This window comes from Rhinolophus sinicus, chromosome 16, assembly GCF_057876585.1.
Source record: "Rhinolophus sinicus isolate RSI-liver-muscle chromosome 16, RSI-T2T, whole genome shotgun sequence".
NCBI lineage: Eukaryota > Metazoa > Chordata > Mammalia > Chiroptera > Rhinolophidae > Rhinolophus > Rhinolophus sinicus.
The window spans coordinates 75,528,807-75,550,107 of NC_142516.1; the positions used below are offsets into that span (position 1 = coordinate 75,528,807).

The 21,301-nt window shown below is 36.6% G+C and overlaps 1 protein-coding gene across 15 annotated transcripts in view; it reads left to right on the forward strand.

The window, feature by feature from the left end:
* Positions 1–21,301, forward strand: part of CDC14B (cell division cycle 14B) — an 82,321-nt gene that overhangs the window by 38,886 nt on the left and 22,134 nt on the right. For 14 of the 15 annotated variants that reach the window (XM_074330265.2, XM_074330260.2, XM_074330263.2 and 11 more), the window contains 5 exons: positions 7,107–7,183; positions 12,770–12,836; positions 15,343–15,405; positions 17,110–17,197; positions 17,501–17,731. In XM_074330265.2, the coding sequence (XP_074186366.1) occupies positions 7,107–7,183; positions 12,770–12,836; positions 15,343–15,405; positions 17,110–17,197; positions 17,501–17,731 (526 nt within the window). The remainder of the gene's footprint in view (positions 1–7,106; positions 7,184–12,769; positions 12,837–15,342; positions 15,406–17,109; positions 17,198–17,500; positions 17,732–21,301) is intronic. The other variant, XM_074330262.2, reaches the window with a different exon arrangement.

Here is a 21,301-nt window from a genome sequence, read left to right on the forward strand (position 1 = left end):
TACTCGTTTGCTAAACATTTTAAAATGTACAGCACTTATCCATTCGTTTTAATAACCGCTGATTAGCATTTGGGAAGTTGGAAATTTACTAACCAAATGTGCATTATTGCTGGGTGGAATTAAAAAATGAGTGTAATCATTCCTGCATTTGCATTTACGTGTCATGGTAAAGTATCTTTTAGTTACAGCACACATTAAAATCAGCAATTGAAATAGCTGAACTTACAACTAGGCTTTTAAATCAAAATTTAAAATGAAGCATATCTGTTACATTTATTAATATTTAATGAGCAGAGGGTTTTTTTTAGCACAATTACAATATATTATAATTCATTTTAGAAATAATTGTCACTTTATCTTTTTCTTTTAAATTTTTTACATTTATACTTTAAATGGAGATGGTTTGCTGTTTTACTAGTAGGTGCAAACATTAATTTCTAGTTTCAAAACAATTATTTGGAAGAGGCCATTGTATAGTGGATGAAGTTTAGAGGTTTAGGTTCAGACTGACCTGGCTTTTAAGTTCAGTTTAGGTAGAGTAGCTGGCACAAATTAAGCATTCACTGAATATCTTTCTCTTTCTCTTTTTTTCTGGTTCTGCCCACCATTATTACACCTTAAATCTGATTTTTGTATTAAAAAACAGGAAAGTTACCATTCTGTCTTACCAGTTATCAGTTTTGGTTCCATCTTACTGCCCTAGCATTTGTATTTTCCTGCTGGTAATAATACAGTATTCAGCTCTTCCGTAGGTTAAATGTACTTTTAAGGACTATCCTGGGAAATTAGCCATTGTTTCTGACATTTTTCTGTGGTTAAAGTGTTCTCAGTGTAAAAAAATAAATGACACAAGCAAACTGTTTGGAAATTTGCTTTCCTCTGATGTTTACTAGGTAATTTTGCTAGAGCTAATTGTAGTAACATGTAGAGTCCCTATTCAAAGTGTTTCACTCTATGTTATTATTTTTTTATTTTTGAGCAATTTTTATAGCCTTTAGAATGGCTTGCCTTGTAAAACATTTATATTGAAAATTATGATACTAATTAAATACTAGGGATATATTAATTCAGTAGTCTGTCAGTAGAATCCTAAGTTGCACTGAATTTGAGATCAACAGTTATTATAAGGACCTAGGGACTTAATTTAATATATAATGATGATCTTTTGAGCCTGTGGTCCACTTTTTCTTAATGATTTGATTATTTTGGACCCAGAGTTGTCATGCTGGGTCAAGATGGCTGGCAGGTGAAGGGCTCATTTGAGAAGTTAAGACAAGGGAGCAGAGGGGGGAGGATCTGGAAGCAGTGGATAAGAATCCAGTTCAGCAGGAGAGACCCAGGTAGGACAGCCAAAGCTTTTGTAACACCCATCCCTGGGCAAACCTTCCTGTGTGAGAAAGGCGGGACAAACAACAACTGGGCAGCTGTAAATAGGACCAGGCACCAGGTGGCGTGAGGTGTGCTGGAGCTGCAGAGAGGGGAGAGCGTGGGCCCTGCCACAGGAAGGCCCTGTGGTGGAGGCAGCTGGTGTAGTCATCACTGCTCATCACAACTCTACTTCTTTCTTTACCCTGGTTAGCCTAACTCATGTTTCCACTACCTGCCATACTTGCTAGGTGCTATTAACTTTAAGAATAAAGAGAAATGGCCCTCTCACCATTTATGATACTAGATTGCACTTTTAAGCTCTGCCGAATTTTGGATCCCATCCTTGTTTTAGTACTTCTTTTAGATGGAGAGTATGGCTTCTTGTCTATACACAAGGCCTGAGTAGTAGGCCCTCTTCCTCACTAACAAGCAGCGTGATCTTGGGTGAGCAGTTAACAACACCGGTTGGAAAGTAGTAGCCTGCCAATTTTATGTAACTCGGTATTTATAACTCGCAGTTTGTTTTTGCCAATGTTTAAAAATTAGGAGGTCTCATTAAAAATACCAAGTTTTTTGCTTTGTCTTAAACAAATGTCCGTACCTCCAATGGAGTATGTCCACGTGCACTTTTATAGGGCATTCCTTCACATCGTTAGCTGTCTGGCCTTGGTAGCTACTATGTATTTGAAACTGGACGTCCAGTTTCTCTTTATCTAAATGGGGGATCATTATACCAACCTACAATATATATAAATAAAAGAAATTTGAAAAATGAAAACTATTGAAATATAAAGCCATCTGATTTTTTTAAAAAAAGTGATTTAGGATTTTTTTTCTTACTAGTATTTGTGCAGAAACTGTGAAAGTGATTTTATCTTTTTTACTTTTTTTATCATAAAATTGTTTATTATATATAGTCTTTTCCTTCTCACCTTTTTTATTCAGTAGTTGGATCTTTAAGCTTATTTCCAACTTGCATTGATTCATGAACATTCTGTGTTAATCTAGAGAGAGCGATTTTTTAAAAAAATGATGAATCGTGTTCTTGGCATAGAAAAGACTATATCATCTGGCTGATGTTAAATACTGGAAACGTTGTGACATTTCTCAAGGAAGAATATTTGAAAATAGTTTACTAGTTTACCAGGCTGCCACATTTGTTGTGGTATTTAAATACCCTTTTCTCTTGACTCAGATATGATGACCTGTGTGATGTTTTCGGTTTTTAAAACTGTACCAAAGGCTTTCTAAGTACACAGGCTTCCAAATGTTCTATATCAGAATAGAATAAAAGAAGCACATGTCTAAATAATTGGGTTTTATTGTTTGAGGCCTGGATTGTCAGGATTGGATATAAAATATAAATGATTGAGTTGTGATCCTTTTGTTTAAGTCCACTAATTCAGCCATTGTTAACATAGTCCCTCCCAGGTTTTGAAACGGATCAGTAATCCAGAGTCAGGAGTTTTCACAGGGGTGGGGGCAGACAGATGGTAATTTAAGAAATGGAAGTGGTGCAAGTCATAGAAATGGCCACAGTACTGTTCAGCAAAACAGAACCTTGTACTGTGACTTTGAAAAGCACTGATAATTTCACAGGTATTTTCTACCCCAATATTTCAGTCTTGTGAGATTGCTATTTGCTCCTTGAGAGAAAGGGAGGGAGTGAGGGAAGGCGGGAGGGAGAGACACAGAGAGAGACAGGACGACAGTCTCCTTGTTGATGTTTCCTAAGCCATGGGGCTAGGCTTCCTTACCTTAACATCTTGGCCTTGTCACGTTTTGGGGGTTTGTTTTAATCCACTTTTAACAAACTGAAATGATCATTTCCTATCTGTTTATACTACTTTATTATCTATTGCTGGCTTTCAAATTACCCCAACACTTAGTGACTTAAAACCATAATTAACATTCTTTTAAACAGTTTCTATGGGGAAGGTATCTGGGCCCTGCTAGCTTGGGTGGGTCTGCTTCTGGATCCAACAGGACTCTCGTCATCTGAAGGCTTGACTGGGGCCGCCGGGTCCACTAAGACTGCCCATTCACATGCTGGCAGATGAGTGTTGGTCATTGGCAAAAGACCATCGGTTCTTTGCAACATGGTCTGGCTGTGTGCCCTCACAAAATGACAGCTTGATTTACTTGGGGTAAGGAATCCAAGAGAAAGCAAGACAGAAGCACATGTCTTTTATGATCTAGCCTCAGAAGTCACACTTTGCCATTACTGCAATATCCTGTTGCTTACACTAGGGCGCCCTGTTTGTTGTGGGAGGGGCACATGAGGATGGAAACACCAGGAGGTGAGCATCATTGGGGCTGTATGAAAGCTGGCTACCACAGCTGTTCAGTAGCTCTTTTGTTCATCATGTCTTCCTCCCTATTTTTGGACAGCAATGTGGAATTAGAGTGGGCATTCTATACACATAGCTTCTCATGAAAATATACCGAAAGGATGTGAGAAGCCACCTAGCTTCCAAACTGCCGGGAACACGATGATGGGTCATCAAATTGCATTGATTCAGACTTTACTGATAGGAGGATTTGTGTTAATAGAGGAGCCATTTATAGGCTTCTTTTTAAGTAACAAATTTAGAATAATTTCTTTTGGGGAGGTCTTTTGACTAGGAAAGGTGAATGGATGTAGAATTAATAATTATAGATTGTTAGCAAACATTTCTTTGATAGTTGTGTCTTAGCCCTTTGAGGCTACTGTAACAAAATACGAGTCAGGGAGACTTGTAAACAACAGAAATGTGTTTCTTACAGTTCTGGAGGCTGGGAGTCTGAGATCGGGGTGACAGTATGGCCCGGTGAGGGCTCTCACCTTGTGGAAGGAGCGAGGGAGCTCTCTGAAGCCTCTTTTATCAGTGCTCCATCTGATTTCTGAGTGCTCCACCCTTACCGCTGACCACCTCTCAGAGGCCCCATTTACTAATAACCATTACCTTTTGGAATTTAGGATTTCAACATATGAATGGGGGGGCATTCAGACCATTGTGTAAATAGACTTATTTTGAATCTGTAAATTTCCTTTAGCGTATCTCATTAGATAATGAGATATCTCATTATCTAATTATCTATTCATATACAGGCATCTCCAACTAGATTTTGTTTTGTTGTTATTTTTCACTTTTTTACTTTCTCTTTTTCTTTCTTGTTCTTTATTTTCCTTTGGTTGTATTTGTCCCAACTGGATTTAAAAATTATATTTTTTAAAAAATTTATCACTAGGAATTTAGGTTTTGTTTCCTCCCTCCCCCCGCCCAAAGGTAAAAAAGGTTACATTGTTCTTGTGGTCTTTGAGTTGAACTTGTGTTCCAAGGCTAACCCACCATTATTTAATGTATTAGAGACTATTTTTCTTTTGAAAGTTAGAAGGAAATAATACCATTGCAATTTTAGTAATTAATGAAACCAGAGAAGTTTGGGCTTGAAGAGGAGGAATTATCATGAATCTAGTGCTTAAGGAAAAATTTATATAATTTAAGAAAGGTCTTATTAGAAATTTAGGGAAAATCTGAAAGAGGTCACTGGATTTCATTTAACTAATTTACTTAAATTGTGTATATCTGCACATATACATGTACATATACACAAATGAATCAAACCCTACTCTCACCCTCATTGGCCCCAAGCTATTCTTTTATTTGGTTTGGTTTTTCTTTGGTTTAAGGGGTGGTTTTTTTGGAGGGGGTGTACTAGGAAGTCCTAAAATAGAACGGAGAATAAATAGTGTTATCTAGTAAGTCTTAGAAGAGAAGTGAAGCATGTTGGAGACTAGAAGAGACTGAGGAAATTTGGGGTGGGAGGAAAGGGCTGGATTTAAAAACGCTCTTAATTTTTCATAAAAGAATTGTTATACTGTTTTTCAAAATAAATAGTAACAAAATAGAAAGTCAATTCATAGGTTGATGCTTAAAAGGTTGTGTGTATTAAGTAATACATAGGCAAATATAATATGAGGAGTGAGGTTATAGATGACCTTGTGGTTAATTTGTGATAAATTGTTGTCTTATATGAGTCAGTAGTAGTGGACTTGAAAATTTGATACTAGATAACAAAGCATTCCTTTATTCTTGAAATTAATTGTTCTTTGTTATATGCCTTTTTTGGTTTGTATGCTGCTGTAGACAAATAAATGGTATACGATTCTGTATAGTTATTTCTAGTTTTGTATTTTTAGAGTAAATGGGATGAAATCATACTGAGAATTAGGCTAGACATTGGGGGAAATGTCCATTTATTAGTCTTAAAACAAAATTGGTAAAATGCCCTCTGGACTGCTTTAGGACATGTCCTTCTCTAATTTTTCAAAGATCCTGCTGGATCTTGGATTTTTAGAATTTCTCTTAATCCAATGATATAATTATATCAACTTTTTAAATCAACTTTTAATCAATTATTTAAAAATTTCCTAACTATTATAAATAGATTTAGGTTCAGTGAATTAAATCGTGAATCAAGAATCCATATATAATGTATTAACCAGAGGTTACAAGGAAACTTAAGATATGGGTCCTCACTTCAGAATGCTCAACATTTGCTTGAAGGAAACAGCTCATATGTAATAAGAAATGGAGATAAAACATTTGTAACTTTTGCAGTGACTTCTTTTTACTGCTCAAAATTTAAAGTGTATTATCCCAAAGTAAGCTTTAGCATTGAGTCTAATTTAAAGTGTATTATTTAAAATTTAAAGTGTATTATCCCAAAGTAAGCTTTAGCATTGAGTCTAATTTTGGTAATGATACGTGTGCCAAATCTAATGCTTGTGGCCTCTTCCCTGCCCCTCCATGCATGAATTGAAAATGCCCTGCCCTGCTGGAAGATTCTAGTTAGAAAAAGTCTTGTGCCTTCAGATAGAATGAGGTTCAGAAAGTCCCAGGCAAACTTAATGGGAGCGGAATGACTCATTTACAAGGATGCCAGTGAAATGCTAGAACTCGCAAGTTTCTAGAACCGGTTACTTAGGAGGAGGAGGAGAGAATGCGGTAAAATACTTCTGCAACACTAGAAATGAGAAGACAATGGAACAACATCTATAAACTATTGAGAGAAAAGGACTGTAGACCAAAAATTGTATACATAGTCAAAAAATGTCAGGGCAGAAAACAACACATTTTTAGAAATGCACGAAATACCAACGATGGACCTCAAATGCTAAAGAATCTACTTGCAGTATTCTACCAGATAAAAACTGAAGCATAACGTACTTCTGAAAATAAAGGAGAGCAAATGAAAATAAGAAACAAATGCAGTTTTATAGGAATCCTGTGCAGTATTATAAGTAGTTCAAGCTAAATGGATGGAGTTAATCAAAATCGTTGTTTTGCTTTTGTGTCACTTTCCACCTCATCCCAATCCCATTCCATCCTCCAACCCCATGCCCTCCCACACTTGACTCTCATTTTAGTGGATTTTTAGGAAAGAGGTGTGGCAAAAACATGTGCTCAGTCTAACATCTTGATTTAGAAAATCTGTTTTTAAATTTACTATATATTTTCTACACCAAAAGGTTGTTGTGAAAAGTTATTGGTCACAGGTGTTAATTGCAAGCAACACATTCGAGCTATGGCAGATTTAAACACAAAAGGAATTCACTGACAGGATGCTGGGTGACTCATAGGATCCTTGGGAAGGCTCACTTGACTGGGTAGAAATCGTACAAAACTTCGCAGTGACAGCACTGTGTCTTCATTTAGAAGTAAATTGCCTTTTTCTTCTCTTTTGAAATGTAGGTTATATATTTGGGGAGAACTCCAGAAGAAGCATATAGAAAATTAATGTTTGGAGATACATCCTATATTCCTTTCAGGTAAATATAAGAATGATATGGTAGATTCGTTTAATCAGGCCCTTGCCAGAAATACCTTCGCGTAGTTGTTTCTGAAAAAACAAGACCTGGTAAATAGTCATTTTAGGTTGGGTGCAAATATTACCCTTTATCTAGGTTACTCAGCAGTAATAGTATTGATATTTTGTTGTGGGGGCGATGTCGTGTGGATTGTAGCATGTTTAGCAGTATCCCTGGATGCCAGTAACACCTTCATCCCCTCAACAGTTGTCGAAACCAAAAGTATCTCCTCCAAACGTTGCCATATGTCCCTGGTGGCGGTAGGGGTAGTGATGGAATCACTCATACTTGAGAACCATTGTCCTAGATGGAATAATCAGGTGAGAATCCTGGACTTAACCGTTACTCAAAACTACCGAGGAGTCTAGTTCTGAAGAGTGAAGAAATAAGTTTTCCCCATAGTCAGGAGTTAGTTTCTGGAGTAAAAACTAACCCTTTTTTCCCTAGGGACACAGCCAGCAGAGAGTGGGTGAGGTTGCTAATGTAACACCACTACTAGAAAAACCAGATTCTCTGTCATAGAGGTGGTTGATAAGTAATTCTTTACATAAAGGGATGACATCTCATTCTCTTCTCAAACTTACTATACGATCATGTTGAAGATATTTTGGGAAAAAAAACTGTATTTTTTCCTTTAAATCAAATTAAGTTCTAAAAGATTCTCTGCCAAGATACTTGACTTAGCTATATAATCTAAATACTTACATGGTGCTGAATGTGTAATAAATTTGTGAAATAAGTTTACTTGTTGCGTGCTGTGTGGACAATTTCAAATATTGCATCATTCTTCCATCCATAAATCAGTAGCTAGAGGGTTGTTGCATACACCTTGAATGCCTGATTTTGAAGGGATGGTTTTTCCTTCTTTGGGATAGCTCTTCCTAACCCTAGGCAGAATCTCCCCCTTAAATAACTTTGTAGGACTGTCCAGGGACTTAACTCTATGACATAGAGATTTGTTAGGACAGTCTGTAGAGCTCAGTTATATATTGCACTCAAGACTGTATATTAGTGATTTAGCAAATGAATTTCTTTGAAACCAGTATCACACCCTTTCTTCCTAGCACGTGGATCATCTCAAATATTCTGTTATTTCAGGTGGGTAGGAAGGGGTTTTTTCTAAACTGAAGAATGCTCCATTTTCTCAACCTAAAATATAATGGCAACCATGTACTTCCTTTATTTAGCAGAAATGCTTGTGTTTGTGGTCCCTTAGTGACAGGCATGCTGATATACAGTGATAATTTTGTTCTATGGAACTTTTCAGTATATTGGTAATCCTTTATAGTGGTGCCATTCTTAAAGTTTATACCACAAAGTCCTGAAATATGAATAAGCTCACGTTATTTTACCTAATGTAAGCGAAGATCTGTGAAACACTGTTGATGTAAAATAAAGTTTATGTTGATTTAAATACAGGGGCCAAAAATGGAATAAATGTTGCTTACTATTTGCTAAAGCTGTGTTTAAAATTATTTAAGTTTGGCACTGAGAAGTGAAGTTAGTTACTCCTGGTCCCAGTAGCGGAAGTAAGTAATTCCCTAATAAACAGGGCTTGGCTAGGTTTGTGAAATTTGAATCTCTTCAGTCACAGATGCCAGGTACTTGATTTATCTAAAGCATTGTTTCTCAAAGTGGGACCTGTGAAATGGGGCCAGAGTGAGCTTTTTGTTACTAGCCTACGTACAGGGATTGAGAGTAAGATTTTGAGACTTTTATAGTAATTTATAAATACATAGACTATATTATGTCTGTGGAATCAAATAATAGAAGGATTTGAGCTCATATTTTTTTCCTTCCATTTTTCTAGTAATTCATTTTTATTTACAAAAATAAGATAATTGCATATGTAGTAGTACAGTATTGTATTTTATATTTATTGTGTTTTACAAAAGCATCCACCTCTGACAGATTTAAAAATCTGGTGCTTTACCACATTTTACACTGTTCTATAGAACTTACTGATTAGAAAGTAGGCCAATCGGAATTAATAAAGCCTGATAATATTTTGAAAGAAATTGCATTGTAGCCTTCTATCTTTGCCAGTTCAAGTGCATAGAGTAAATACAACTGCTAACAAAGTATTGTTAACAAGGGATTGTGCAAGAATAGCATTTATTTATTTATAGTTAATAACTTTTATGCTCCATAGCAATATTTAATTAGATTTAATTCAACTTAGATATTATTCTTTAACCACTGAGTTTACATATGTATATATACATGTATAGTTTCTTAATGAATTATATTAACTATTTCTTTGCCTGTCTAAGTGAAAAATGGTATATAGTTCAGCATTTTCTATGGGTTTTTGTTATGAAGAGCATATAGTACTTTTATTCTTTGATATTACGTACACTACTCCTTTGCTGCTTAATTATTATTTTTTTTTTGTCTTTGCTCTCTTTTTTCTTGAGAGGTGATATTACTTAGCTATTAGTAGCTTAGCTATTGACTTCAAATAGATGGGAGTTTGACAGTGTCTCTGCCACTGATCTCTGTGGTTCTTCACAAATGTGAGCCTTGGTCTCCTAGTCTGTCAGTAGGAATGATAGTTGTATCTGTCTAATGCCGTTGAGAGGATTAAGTAATATCGTGTATCTAAGACACTTGGTATAGTGCCTGGTCCTTAGCTAACATTTGTTGAACATTCATTTTTTTTTATTTTTTTAGATGTATATCTTACATACAATTAAAAATCCCACTAATCTTATGTGCATAACACAGTAAACTTTTACATGTATATATACTGGGCATGTACCACCCAGTTCAAGATACAGACGTTGCCAGCACCCCTGAAGATTCCTTGCACCCTTTCTAGTCAGTAACCCACCCCCAAACCCCCTAAGTAACCGCTACTGTGACTTCTGCCACCATCAGTTAGTTTTTCTTGCCTTTGAACTTTGTGTAAATGGACTCATACAGTATGCATTTTGGAGAGCTGGGATCTCGCTTGTTAAACACATACTAGCTATGAGATTAACCATGTTGTGGCAGGTGTCAATAATTCTTTTTTTTTATTGCTTTTGTAGCATTCCATTCTATGAATAGATCACAATTTATTTGCTCATTGTCGTTTTGATGAGTACTTGGGTTATTTTTAGTTTTGGGCTATTATGAATACAATCTCATGTGAAAGCTGTTATTTTTAAAAACTGGTATTTGATATTGTTTTGCAGTTTCTAAGCAGTACTCCATTGATTCTCATCTGGTTTTCTAAGTTTGTTAAAGGATCATGGTGCCAAGCCCTCCCCCTTCTCCCAGAGGCTTACGTCCAGAGTCATAGATGCTACTCTGTTGGTTTCAAGAAACCTGATTGCTTGGGTGGGAGAAAGGAAGTGTTAATGAAATAAACATGAAGGGATAAAGAGAGATTCTTGTTGTCTCTTCAGCTAGTGTGATGACTGAGGCAGAACTGTAGCCGCGCCCAGATCAGAGCTTGTTGAATCATCACTGACTAGAGCAGGGCTTGCACACAGTAGGTTCTCAAAAAATATGCATTGAATAAATGTATCAAGTCGTCACACAGATTGACTTGACATGCCTTAACTTGATTAGAAAAGAATTATCAGTAGGTTAAGAAGATAATAATTGTAGCTAACTGAGGAGATACGGTTAAAAACATTGAGATGTAACTTGAGAGTTCACCTTATTTCCACTAATGCTTTTGGTTTAGACCAGGGTGTCCAAACTTTTTTCAACGTTTTTTACTAAGGGCCATATGGGGTAAAATACACAAACAGCCGGGCCACTCACTCGAGGTGAAGTACGTATTGCCTCACCTGGTTTATTTAAGTAAACTAAATATATTTTTGGAATTTGCTGCGGACCAATTAAAAATGGATTGCGGGCTGCAGTTGGCCCGTGGGACACAGTATGGACACTCTGGTTTAGACTAAACTAATTCATTTTCTTAACTTCTCTTTCTAAAACATTCCTTATGTCATCAAAACGTTATTTCTACAAAACAAGTATTTGTGTTGATTCTGTAGCTCAGTGATTCTTAAACTGAACACATCCCGATCACCTGGAGGACCTGTTAGAACAAAACTATCCTGGCCCCACCCCTAGAACTTCTGATCTGCGGGTCTGGAGTGGAGCCTGAGAACTGGCCTTTCTATGAACAGTTTGGGTGATGCCCATGCTGCTGGCCCAGGGACCCCACTCTGAGAGCCACTGCTGTAGGTCATCATGCTTTTCTCCTTCCTGAATATTGTCAATATGCTCTTGATAAAATAGAGACTGTTTCCAGCTTGTAGGAGAACAGCTTTTAAATTCAGAAGCTCATAAAAGAAAAAAAGCATGTTGTCAGGTCTTGTGTGCAGTCCTCACAGAGGCCACCATACAGCATGCCTCAGTAATTCTAACCGGTTCAGGGGAGGGCAAGACTATTTTAGCTGAGACGGGTGCCCTTACTTTTCCTCATTGTTCGCTTAATGTTGCTATAATCATCTGCATTCTTAAGGTTTGTGCAAGACTTAAGAATTTTAGATGTGTAGTTTAATTGTTCAGGTAAGTAGTGTTACCATGTGAAAACCCAACCAAGGCAAGCAGTGGATGGCTTCAGGTCCACCTAGGGATCAAATAGTTACCATTTAGGTAGGCACCGTTATTTGGCATGTGTAGAATGATCATAATTAAATTAACTTTTATTTTGCCTAATTCCAAGAATTTTTGCTTTGTAATGGCTCAAGGTAGTCAAAAAGGAGAAGCAGGTGGGAGTGGAGGAATGTCTTATTTTTCTGGATGAAATCTTAACTGATATTAAGAGGTGTAGTAGGATTATTGATAAGTGGTGCAGAGTTATCTGAAAACTAACTTAACGTTTCCCAAGAGTAGAGCAATTTCTACTAAAGGCAGTTGACACCTTAGTTCTTTTGGTTTTATTGGCACTGTTGCCCTTTAAGAATAAGAAAGAAGTTATCCAGTTAAATTGTTAAAAATTGTAAAAGCACAATGAGAGTAGCAAAACGCTTTTTAGCTTGCACCTAGAATTTCAGATATTACCTTTTTTTCCTACTTGATGGAGATATACACAAAGACACATGCTTACACACATGTGCGTGCGCACACACACGCACACACACACACAGATATACATATATACAGAATCAAAAAGCAGTCTTTCCTGGTAACAGTTTGATATGGTATTTTCCAGTATGAAGAGAAAATTCAAATGCCTTGCCTTTTTGGGGGCAAGGTCCATATTATTGATTAGTTGAACCGAAGAAGTAACTCTTGAAGCGCAGCCATCAAAACCAGAAATCATCCAGCGAGATCATTTAAAATTTAGGAAGTGGTCATTATTGATCTACGTCTATAAAACATTATCTACTGGAGTAGATAGAAACTGAAGTAAAACTTATAACAGTGACTTATCTTTTATTTAAAAGCCAAACAGCAGGTACCTCCCTCCCCCTTTTTTTTTTGAGGCTTGATCTGAGTGTGTGTTTGATTGTAAATTCTAGTCAGCTTCGTCTTAAGCTAAGTGTCCTGCCGAACATTAAATTAACTGAGCTATGTATTTCAATGCTTTTGGGATTTCAGAGATGCTGCCTATGGGAGCTGCAATTTCTACATTACACTTCTCGACTGTTTTCATGCCGTGAAGAAGGTAAGTGACTTGCAGGATTCCTGTATGTGCCTGCTGCTGTGTTGGGGAACTAAAGGGCAGTCCAAGGAAGACTAGGCCTTCTTCCCCAAACATCTTCCCAGATGTGCGTGTCAGGGGTATCCCATTTTCCCACTAATACCAGAGTGATACCAAACCACAAAACAGTTTATTCTGAATCCGAATGCTTCTCTGCACGAGTTGGGGGAAAAGGCACTTGAGCAACAGGAGACAATCAGAGTTGTGTAATTAGGTTCTAAACCCAGAATTGGGTTTGAGTGTGTTGTGATTTCAAGAGAAAAACAGAAAGAAAACAGATTACTGATTTCTAAGTTTTCTTTATGTATTTTTATGGGTCTGCTTCCCATCAATCCTATTTACAACAGACAAATTTTTAACACAGTAACTGTCAAACACTTTGTTTTTGTGTCTTCAAGCCATCAATTTCTAATTCAACATAATTTGTACAGCCTATTAGTTTGTTACTCGATTTTATATAAAACTAAGTAGGTCAGTACTGCTTTGTCAAAGCTGTTTTAAAATAATGCCTGTGTTTTATAACCAGGGCTGCTTGCTGTCTTTGTCTCCAGAGGCCACCTTTCACATCACATTCCAAATGAACAGGGTCCCCTGGAGTTAGGTGATGCAGCAGACCATGGTTATAACTCTCACTCCCTGGGGTATATTTCTTGGATGTCAGGGCTGCCCGCACAAGAAACTACAATTGTAAATCAGTAGACCATGGGTCAATAAGCCTTCAACAACATCTCAGGTTTTTATGTTACTTCCATTTTCAGAGGTGAAAGGAACACAGGTTGACTTGTATAATGAAACATGGTGGCTTTCTGAGAATTTTGACAGAAATTTTGTGGATTAAAATGGGAGGACTAATTCATATACAGATTCAGAGATTAATTAGTATACTTTCTCCCTATATCAGGCATTGAGGTATGGGACTTAATTCCTTTGGGTTGGAGACCAGTGACTGATGTGTGAAGCTCACTAAGGTGGTCCTCACAGGCTATGAGGCAGCTCCCTCAGGCCTCAGTTGAGGCAGGTAAAATGGATAGAGGAGGCCCTCAGGAGACGAGGGACAGTAGGTATAAATGATCCCTTTGGGTTGCGGTTACAGTCCCTGTCAGATGGACCCCATGGAACTGCTTATGTAGGCAGACATACCCGTCCTGACCCTGGGGCTTCCTTCTTTCTCCCACCACCTTTAAAAAATGAGCAGAAAAACTTTGAGGGCCTGGGACATGGTCTACTATAACATTCTATTATTTCTTGACTTCGGGTTTTATTTTGTTTTTTAATCAGATATTATATACAAAGTCTAATTAGCTGGAACTACAGGTCAAAGATTGCTCTTTTCACACTATATTTAATTTTACTCAAGAGTCAACAGTTTCTGATTTTCAGTTTAAATATTTCTTATTTGTGACTGATTAGAATATTGCATACATGAAACATTTATAAAGGTAATTGTCTTAATTTTGCTGCGACTTCTAATAGGATCTCCGTATGAATTTCAAAAGAGAATAGAAATTTCCTGTAAACTGCATTTTATTGTATCATTCTGTTAAGAACATCTCTAGTCCAAAAATCATGACATGTATTGAATATTTTGAATCAAGGAAATAAAATTCATCATGGATTTGGTGTTGGAATTAGAATTTAAATGGGTGTATTTCGTAAAATGAGGACGTTTCGTTGGTATTATAGGATTCATATTTTTCATTCATATTTCAGTACTTTAAAATTGGAAAATTTATTTACAGAGTCACCCCTTTTGAACCAAGATTACCTTGTTGGTCAGAAATTCTTACTTACATACTGTCTGGCTCAGAGAATACTTCTCAGAGGCCGCCAGCTCATTTTTGTTTCAGAAAAGAGATCCTTTGCTTATTTCTCTTAGCATGCTCTGCCCACTGAGCTCAAAGTCAGGCTACAGAAGAGAGCAGAAAATGTGTATTTTTTTTCTTGTTGAAAGAAGTTTTTTGTCCCTTAAAATTTTGGATTTTAGTGTTGATCTCGGCTTTTAGTAGAAGGAACATTCATCTCTTAATTCAAGACTGTTTAGAAGAATTTGAAAGTGGAGATATTTATGAAGTGTAGGATTTGTTTGGGATAAACTGCCATTTCTTTCCCCTTTATTATTTATTTAGGAACCATTGGGTTGTGCATTATATTTGAAGCCTGAGTAGTGTTGAGCTGATAAATTAGGTTTGCTTTGAAGACTTGGTTATTTAGCTCTACATAGATAGGATGATTGTGAAGGAAAATAAAATATCAAATCTCATTAAAATACTATTATAACTAATTTTCCAGATAATGGAAGCCTTTAAAAGACATATCCTACCTCCTTTGAGAACTATTCACTGGAACATAATCTAAATATAATAATGCTTTTTGGGGGGGGTACCTCCTGATTTTTGATATTAGAAAATTGGATTGGAAATTGTTTACTTATTTGCACCTTTGTTCTTAAAAGCTTTCCTTTGGATTTTAGGCAATGCAGTATGGCTTCCTTAATTTCAACTCATTTAACCTTGACGAATATGAATACTATGAAGTAAGTTTTCAAGGATATTGTTTTTAACTCTTATTCATGTTTTGCTTACAGAAGTAATATTTTTGTTTTAAAAATATTGAACAATTTAGATGTGTATAGAATTAAAAAAAAAAAAGTCAAACCTTTATCAGTCCCAGTTCTTAGTGGGGTTTTCTGCATTGGATGTGTCCTTCCAGAGTGAATGAGTGTGCTCCAGGCATTTTTCTTTAATGTTCAGTTTAAATTTCTTTAGTATTGATGACTTTCTTATTAAATGAGATAATGTTTGTAAAACCCTTAGCATAGGATCTGATGAGATGCCCAAATAGTCATGATACATCTAATTACCTATGGAAATTGTTTTTATCATGAATGTTTGTATGAAGTCAGGACACTTCTGGTTGCAAATTACAGAAAGTAAACAAATATGACTTAAATAAAAATGGGAAAATTTATTGATTTACCTAGTAAGTAAAAAGGCCAGGAGCAAGTGTACCTTCACTCATGACCAAATTCAGGTACTCAGACACTTAACCAAATTTGGGCTGAAGCTGGCTTTGTCCACAGGCTAGTCCTCAGTAGATAAAGATGGCCACCAGCAGCTTCAATTCACCTGTTTGGCAAACTAACCAGAAAAGAGCATTTATGGCTCCAGCCGAAGACTCATGAAGTCTTCTTATTGGCCTGACTTAGATCATGTCCCTAGCCCTCAATCATGCTGATTCCTGGTTAGGGTGGGGGTTGGGTGGGTGTAGAAGACTGGTCCTCCTGGGAGGTGGGTGCTGGGGTCAACTCTCAAGCCACACAGACCAAAAAAGAAAGAAGAGAGTCCAGGCAGGCAAAACTGCAGATGTCCTCAATGCTTTTTCATGCAGTGTATTTTTTTTAAAAGGCAAATGAATTTGATTCTACCATTTATTCCTCCCTCCAAATGGATAATGAATAGGATGCTTATGCTAGAGGTCTTTTTCAGCCAAGAATGCTTGTGGAATCTTATCCTTTTATCCTATTGTAGTTATCTTGAGCAGACATTCTCACTAATAATGGAGTGGTAAGTCTTTGTGTAACCATTCCTATTGTTGTTAAATTTGAATTTAGAATAATTGTTATGGTAACTCAACCCAAAGGACTTAATACCAGGAGGTAAAGTGTTTTAAATTTCAGTTTATATTCTTTTTTTTTTCTAGAGACATACTGTGATCTCAGTATACTTATAATTTCAATTTTCCTGGTGGTTTAGTGAAAATTTTTCATTGCTATCTTATTAAATAGCTAGCAAAATGATGGGAAGATGTCTCTCTACAAATAAAAAGTAGATATTGAGAAGCCAGGAGCCTAAATAGATCGTTTTTTCTCCTTTGTTCAATGAGTCAAGATTGTTCATATTGGAATTTACTCATATTGAGAATTTACTTGGATAAAATAACCAAAGTTCCTAGGTATATTTTGGATAGCAGTAATCAGCTCTATTTTCCAAAGTCTGGATACCCTAGCAAAGAAGTGCTGTTAATAGAAAATGATTAGGACTGGGAGAAGATAACTAACTATTCCTCGGGAATACTCATAGCAGGCTAAATTTTAGTTTTGTGTCTCATGGTCATTTGTAAATAACTTTTGTGATAGAGCAAATGGATTTGAAGTTCTGCAGACACTCAGTATTGAAAAAAGGGGCGTGGAGGGCAGATTTAAGTCTTAAAATGAATTGTGCTGTTCTTCCCATTGCAGAAAGCAGAAAATGGAGATTTAAATTGGATAATACCAGATCAATTTATTGCCTTCTGTGGACCTCATTCAAGAACCAGACTTGAAAGTGGTATGCAAAAATATGGGACAAGTACAGTTTTGCTATTAAAAGTATCCATCCTTTTTTTTTTTCTTTTGAAACAGGCCCAAGAGTTTTAAACTAATAAGCTTGATGGTCTTAATTATTTAAGTGTACTCAATCATTTTAGCACATCGTTTTGCCTGGATTTTAGCTTTTTAAATTTTTTTACAGTTGTAATCAAATTGGTATTCATTCCCTAGCCTAGACACTGTTTCCACACAATTACAGGTAAAATTGTTATCCATTATTTTCTTTCTGCATTGTGTAACATCTGTTAATTTCTTTATGTAGGTTACCACCAACATTCTCCTGAGGCTTATATTTCCTATTTTAAGAATCACAACGTTACTACCATTATCCGTCTGAATAAAAGGATGTATAATGCCAAACACTTTACAAATGCTGGTTTCGATCACTATGATCTTTTCTTTGCGGATGGCAGCACACCTACTGATGCCATCGTCAAAGAATTTCTCGATATTTGTGAAAATGCCGAGGGTGCCATTGCAGTACATTGTAAAGGTATGTTTCTAGGGTTGGTTAAAGCATGGTGGATGTGTATGTGTGTGAGCATATATGTATATATGTGTAGAAACACCATACTCATTTACATTATATGCCAGGACACATAAAGCTGCCTTTGTTTTTAAAGAATGCTCTTTTTCTTTTGTAAGTTGCTTTTAAAATCACTTTTTTGAGGTGTGTTTGACATTAAAAAGCTGTACCTATAAAGAATGCTTTTAAAACCGTCATTTCATATGAAAAGTATAGTAAATTAAATTGTTCTCATAGGTAACCCTACAAAAGCTTATTACATATAATGCATTCATTTATTCATCAACTATTCAGTGCCTACTGTTTGGTAGGTTCTAGGTTCTGTCAGTGAGCAGAGCAAACTCCAAGAGCTTGTCTTTTGGAGTTTATATTTTAACAAATTGTTGTGTTCTTAACTGTTAGAATAATGCTTGGAATTTAATAAAAATTTATTGAATGAATGAATGACTGTAATAATACATTGTATGATGAATGTACTAGGGTTTATTTGGCTTTTCTCCTCTTGTTAGATAGTTGATTCAGAAGAGAAGGAATATATTTTTGTTAAGAAATATCCAACGTTGAAAAAAAGAAACCTAGCAAATCTAGGGAATAGCCAAAATCTAATCTCCAGAATTACCACATTATAAGATTCAAATGTCCAGCTTTCACCAAAAAGTCACAAGGTATAGAAAGAAACAGGAAAGTATAACTCCTTCAAAGGAGAAAAAAAAAAGAATCAACAGAAACTATCCCTGAGAAAGACCAGATTGTGGATTTACTAGGCAAAGATGTTAAAACAGCTATCTTAAAGGTGCTCAGAGAGCTACAAGAAATGGACAAAGTCAAGAAAACATATGAACAAAATGGAAATATCAATGAAGAGATAGAAAATAAAAAGGAATCAAAAAGTAATTTTGGAACTGAAATGTACGGTAACTGAAGTGAAACATTTGCTGGTGAGATTCATAAGCAGGCAGAAAAAAGAATCAGCAAACTTGAAGACAGGACAATTGAAATGATCAAGTCTGAAGAATTGAAAATGAAAGATTGAAAAAAAAGAGGGACCTCTGCGATATCATAAAGTGGACCAATCTATAGATGGTGGGAGTCCCAAAGGGCAAAGGGAGAGAAAGGAGCTGAAAGATTATTTGAAGAAATAATTGCTGAAAGCTTCTCAAATTGCAGGAAAGGCATAAATGTAAATATCGGAGAAACTCGGTGAACTCCACGCAGGATAAACTCAGAGACCCACACCAAGATGCATTATAATCAATAATCTAAAGTCAGAGACAAAGAGAATTTTGAAAGCAACAAGAGAATCAGCTTATCACCTACAAGGGATCCCATTAACATTGTCAGCAGATTTCTCATCAGAAACCTTGGAGGCCGGAAGGCAGTGTGGATTGATATAGTCAAAGTGCTGAAGGAAAAAAACTCACACACAAATCCTACATCTGGCTAAACTTTCCCTGAAAAATGAGGGAGAAATGAAGACATTCCCAGATAACTAAAAGCTGCGAGAGTTTGCTACTACCACTGGGCCTGCCCTGCAAGAAAGGTTGAATGAAAGGACACTAGACAGTCACTCAAAGCCATATGAAGAAATAAAGATCTCTGGTAAAAGTAAATATGTCTGACAGTTATAAAGGCTAATATTATTGTATCTTAAGTTTAAACTTTCTAATCAAAAGACGAGATTGAAAGAATGACTTAAAAATAATCAACTATATGCTAACTAAAAGAGACTCAGTTTAGATCCAAAGTCACAAATAGGTTGAAAGTGAAAGGATGGAAAAGATATTTCATGTAAATAGTAACCAAAAGAGAGCAGCGGTGATTATACTAATATCAGACAAAATAGACTTTAATTTAAAAAGATTATGAGACAAAAGAGGACATTATATATTAATAAAAGTTTCAACACAGCAAGAAACTAACAATTATAAACATTTTACATGTCTAATAACAGATCTTCCTAACATATGAAAAAAAATAGTAAAAATTAGTAATAAATAGTAATGGTTGCATAACAATGTGAGTTTTTTTAATACCACTGAATTGTACACTTAAAAGTGGTTAAAATTATCTCTAGAAACTGGCCCTAAAGAAACATAGGTCTTTGAATCTCCTGACAAAGAATTTAAAATGGCTGTCTTAAAAATGCTCAGTGAGCTATGAGAAAACATGGAGAAGTAAATGAAACCAGGAAAATTATGCATGAACAAAAATGGTTAAAATGGAAATTTTTGTTTTGTATATTTTACTACAATTTAAAATAATGAATAATTAAAATCCAACATTGGTTATTTCATTTCTTAAAAAATGACAAGCAATTGAGGTTATTCTCAATAACCTGAGGTGTTCATTCAGGGTGGTTTTACACATTTGGCAATAGCTGAAGACATTTTTTGTTTTTCACAACTTGGGGGGAGAGGTGCATATGGTGGCCAGGCATGCTCCCGAGCATCCTGAAATGCCCAGGACAGCACCCACAGCAAAGAATTGTCCTGCTCCAAATGTCAATAGTGCTGAGGTTGAAAAACCCTGAAGTTGGCTGATAACCAGTTAAAACTTTAAGGGGATTTGATATGATTAGTTCTTTGTTTTGGGAAGAAAACTGATGTCAGTGTGAAGATGGGATTATCAAATGAAAAGTGAGATTCATTAGGAAATGTACCTAACAGTACCATAAACCGTGTGGTTTAAACAATAGAAATTTGTTTTCTCACAGTTTTGGAGGCTAGCGATCCAAAGTCAGGTACTGGCGGATTGGTGTCCGGTGAGGCCTCTTCCTGGCTTGCAGACAGCCGCCTCGTCCTTGTCTTCTGTGTACACTCAGTTCTAGTGTCTTTTCTTCTTCTTGTGAGAACACCAGTCCTATTGGATTAAGTGCCCCCCCCCCCCGCCCACCCCATTTAGCCTTGGTTTACTCCATAAAGTCCTTTTACCAGAGATTGTCATGTTGGGAGATAGCACTTCAACATACAGAATTTGGTGGGGGCTGGGAAGTGGGGAGGTGGGCATAATTCAGTCCATAACATCCTGCTCCCTGGCTGCCCAGTATTCATGTCCTCACATGTAAAACACATTCATCCTATCCCAACAGCCCCCAAAGTCTTAACCCATTCCAGCATCAGTTCCAAGTCCAAAGTCTCATCTAAATCAGATGTGGGTGACATTTCATCCTGAGGCAAAATTTCTCTCCAACTGTGAACCTGTGAAAGCAGACAAGTTATTTGGTTCCAAAATACAGTCGTGGGACAGGCATAGGATAGACATTCCATTTCAAGTAGCAGCAATTGGAAAGAAGAGACGGGTGACAGGTCCTAAGCAAGTCCAAAACCTACCAAGGCAAAAGCCATTAGATCTCCAGGCACGAGAATCATGTCCATTGTCTGCTCTGCGAACCCACTGGGGAGGCAGTCCCATCTCCTTGGCCCCAGGTGGCAGCCCTGCCCCTGAGGTCATGGACTGTGGTGGCCTGGTCCACTGAAGCCACGGAGGCAGCTCCATCCTCTGAAACCTAGTAGTAGACAGCCCTGCCCCGTGGGCCGG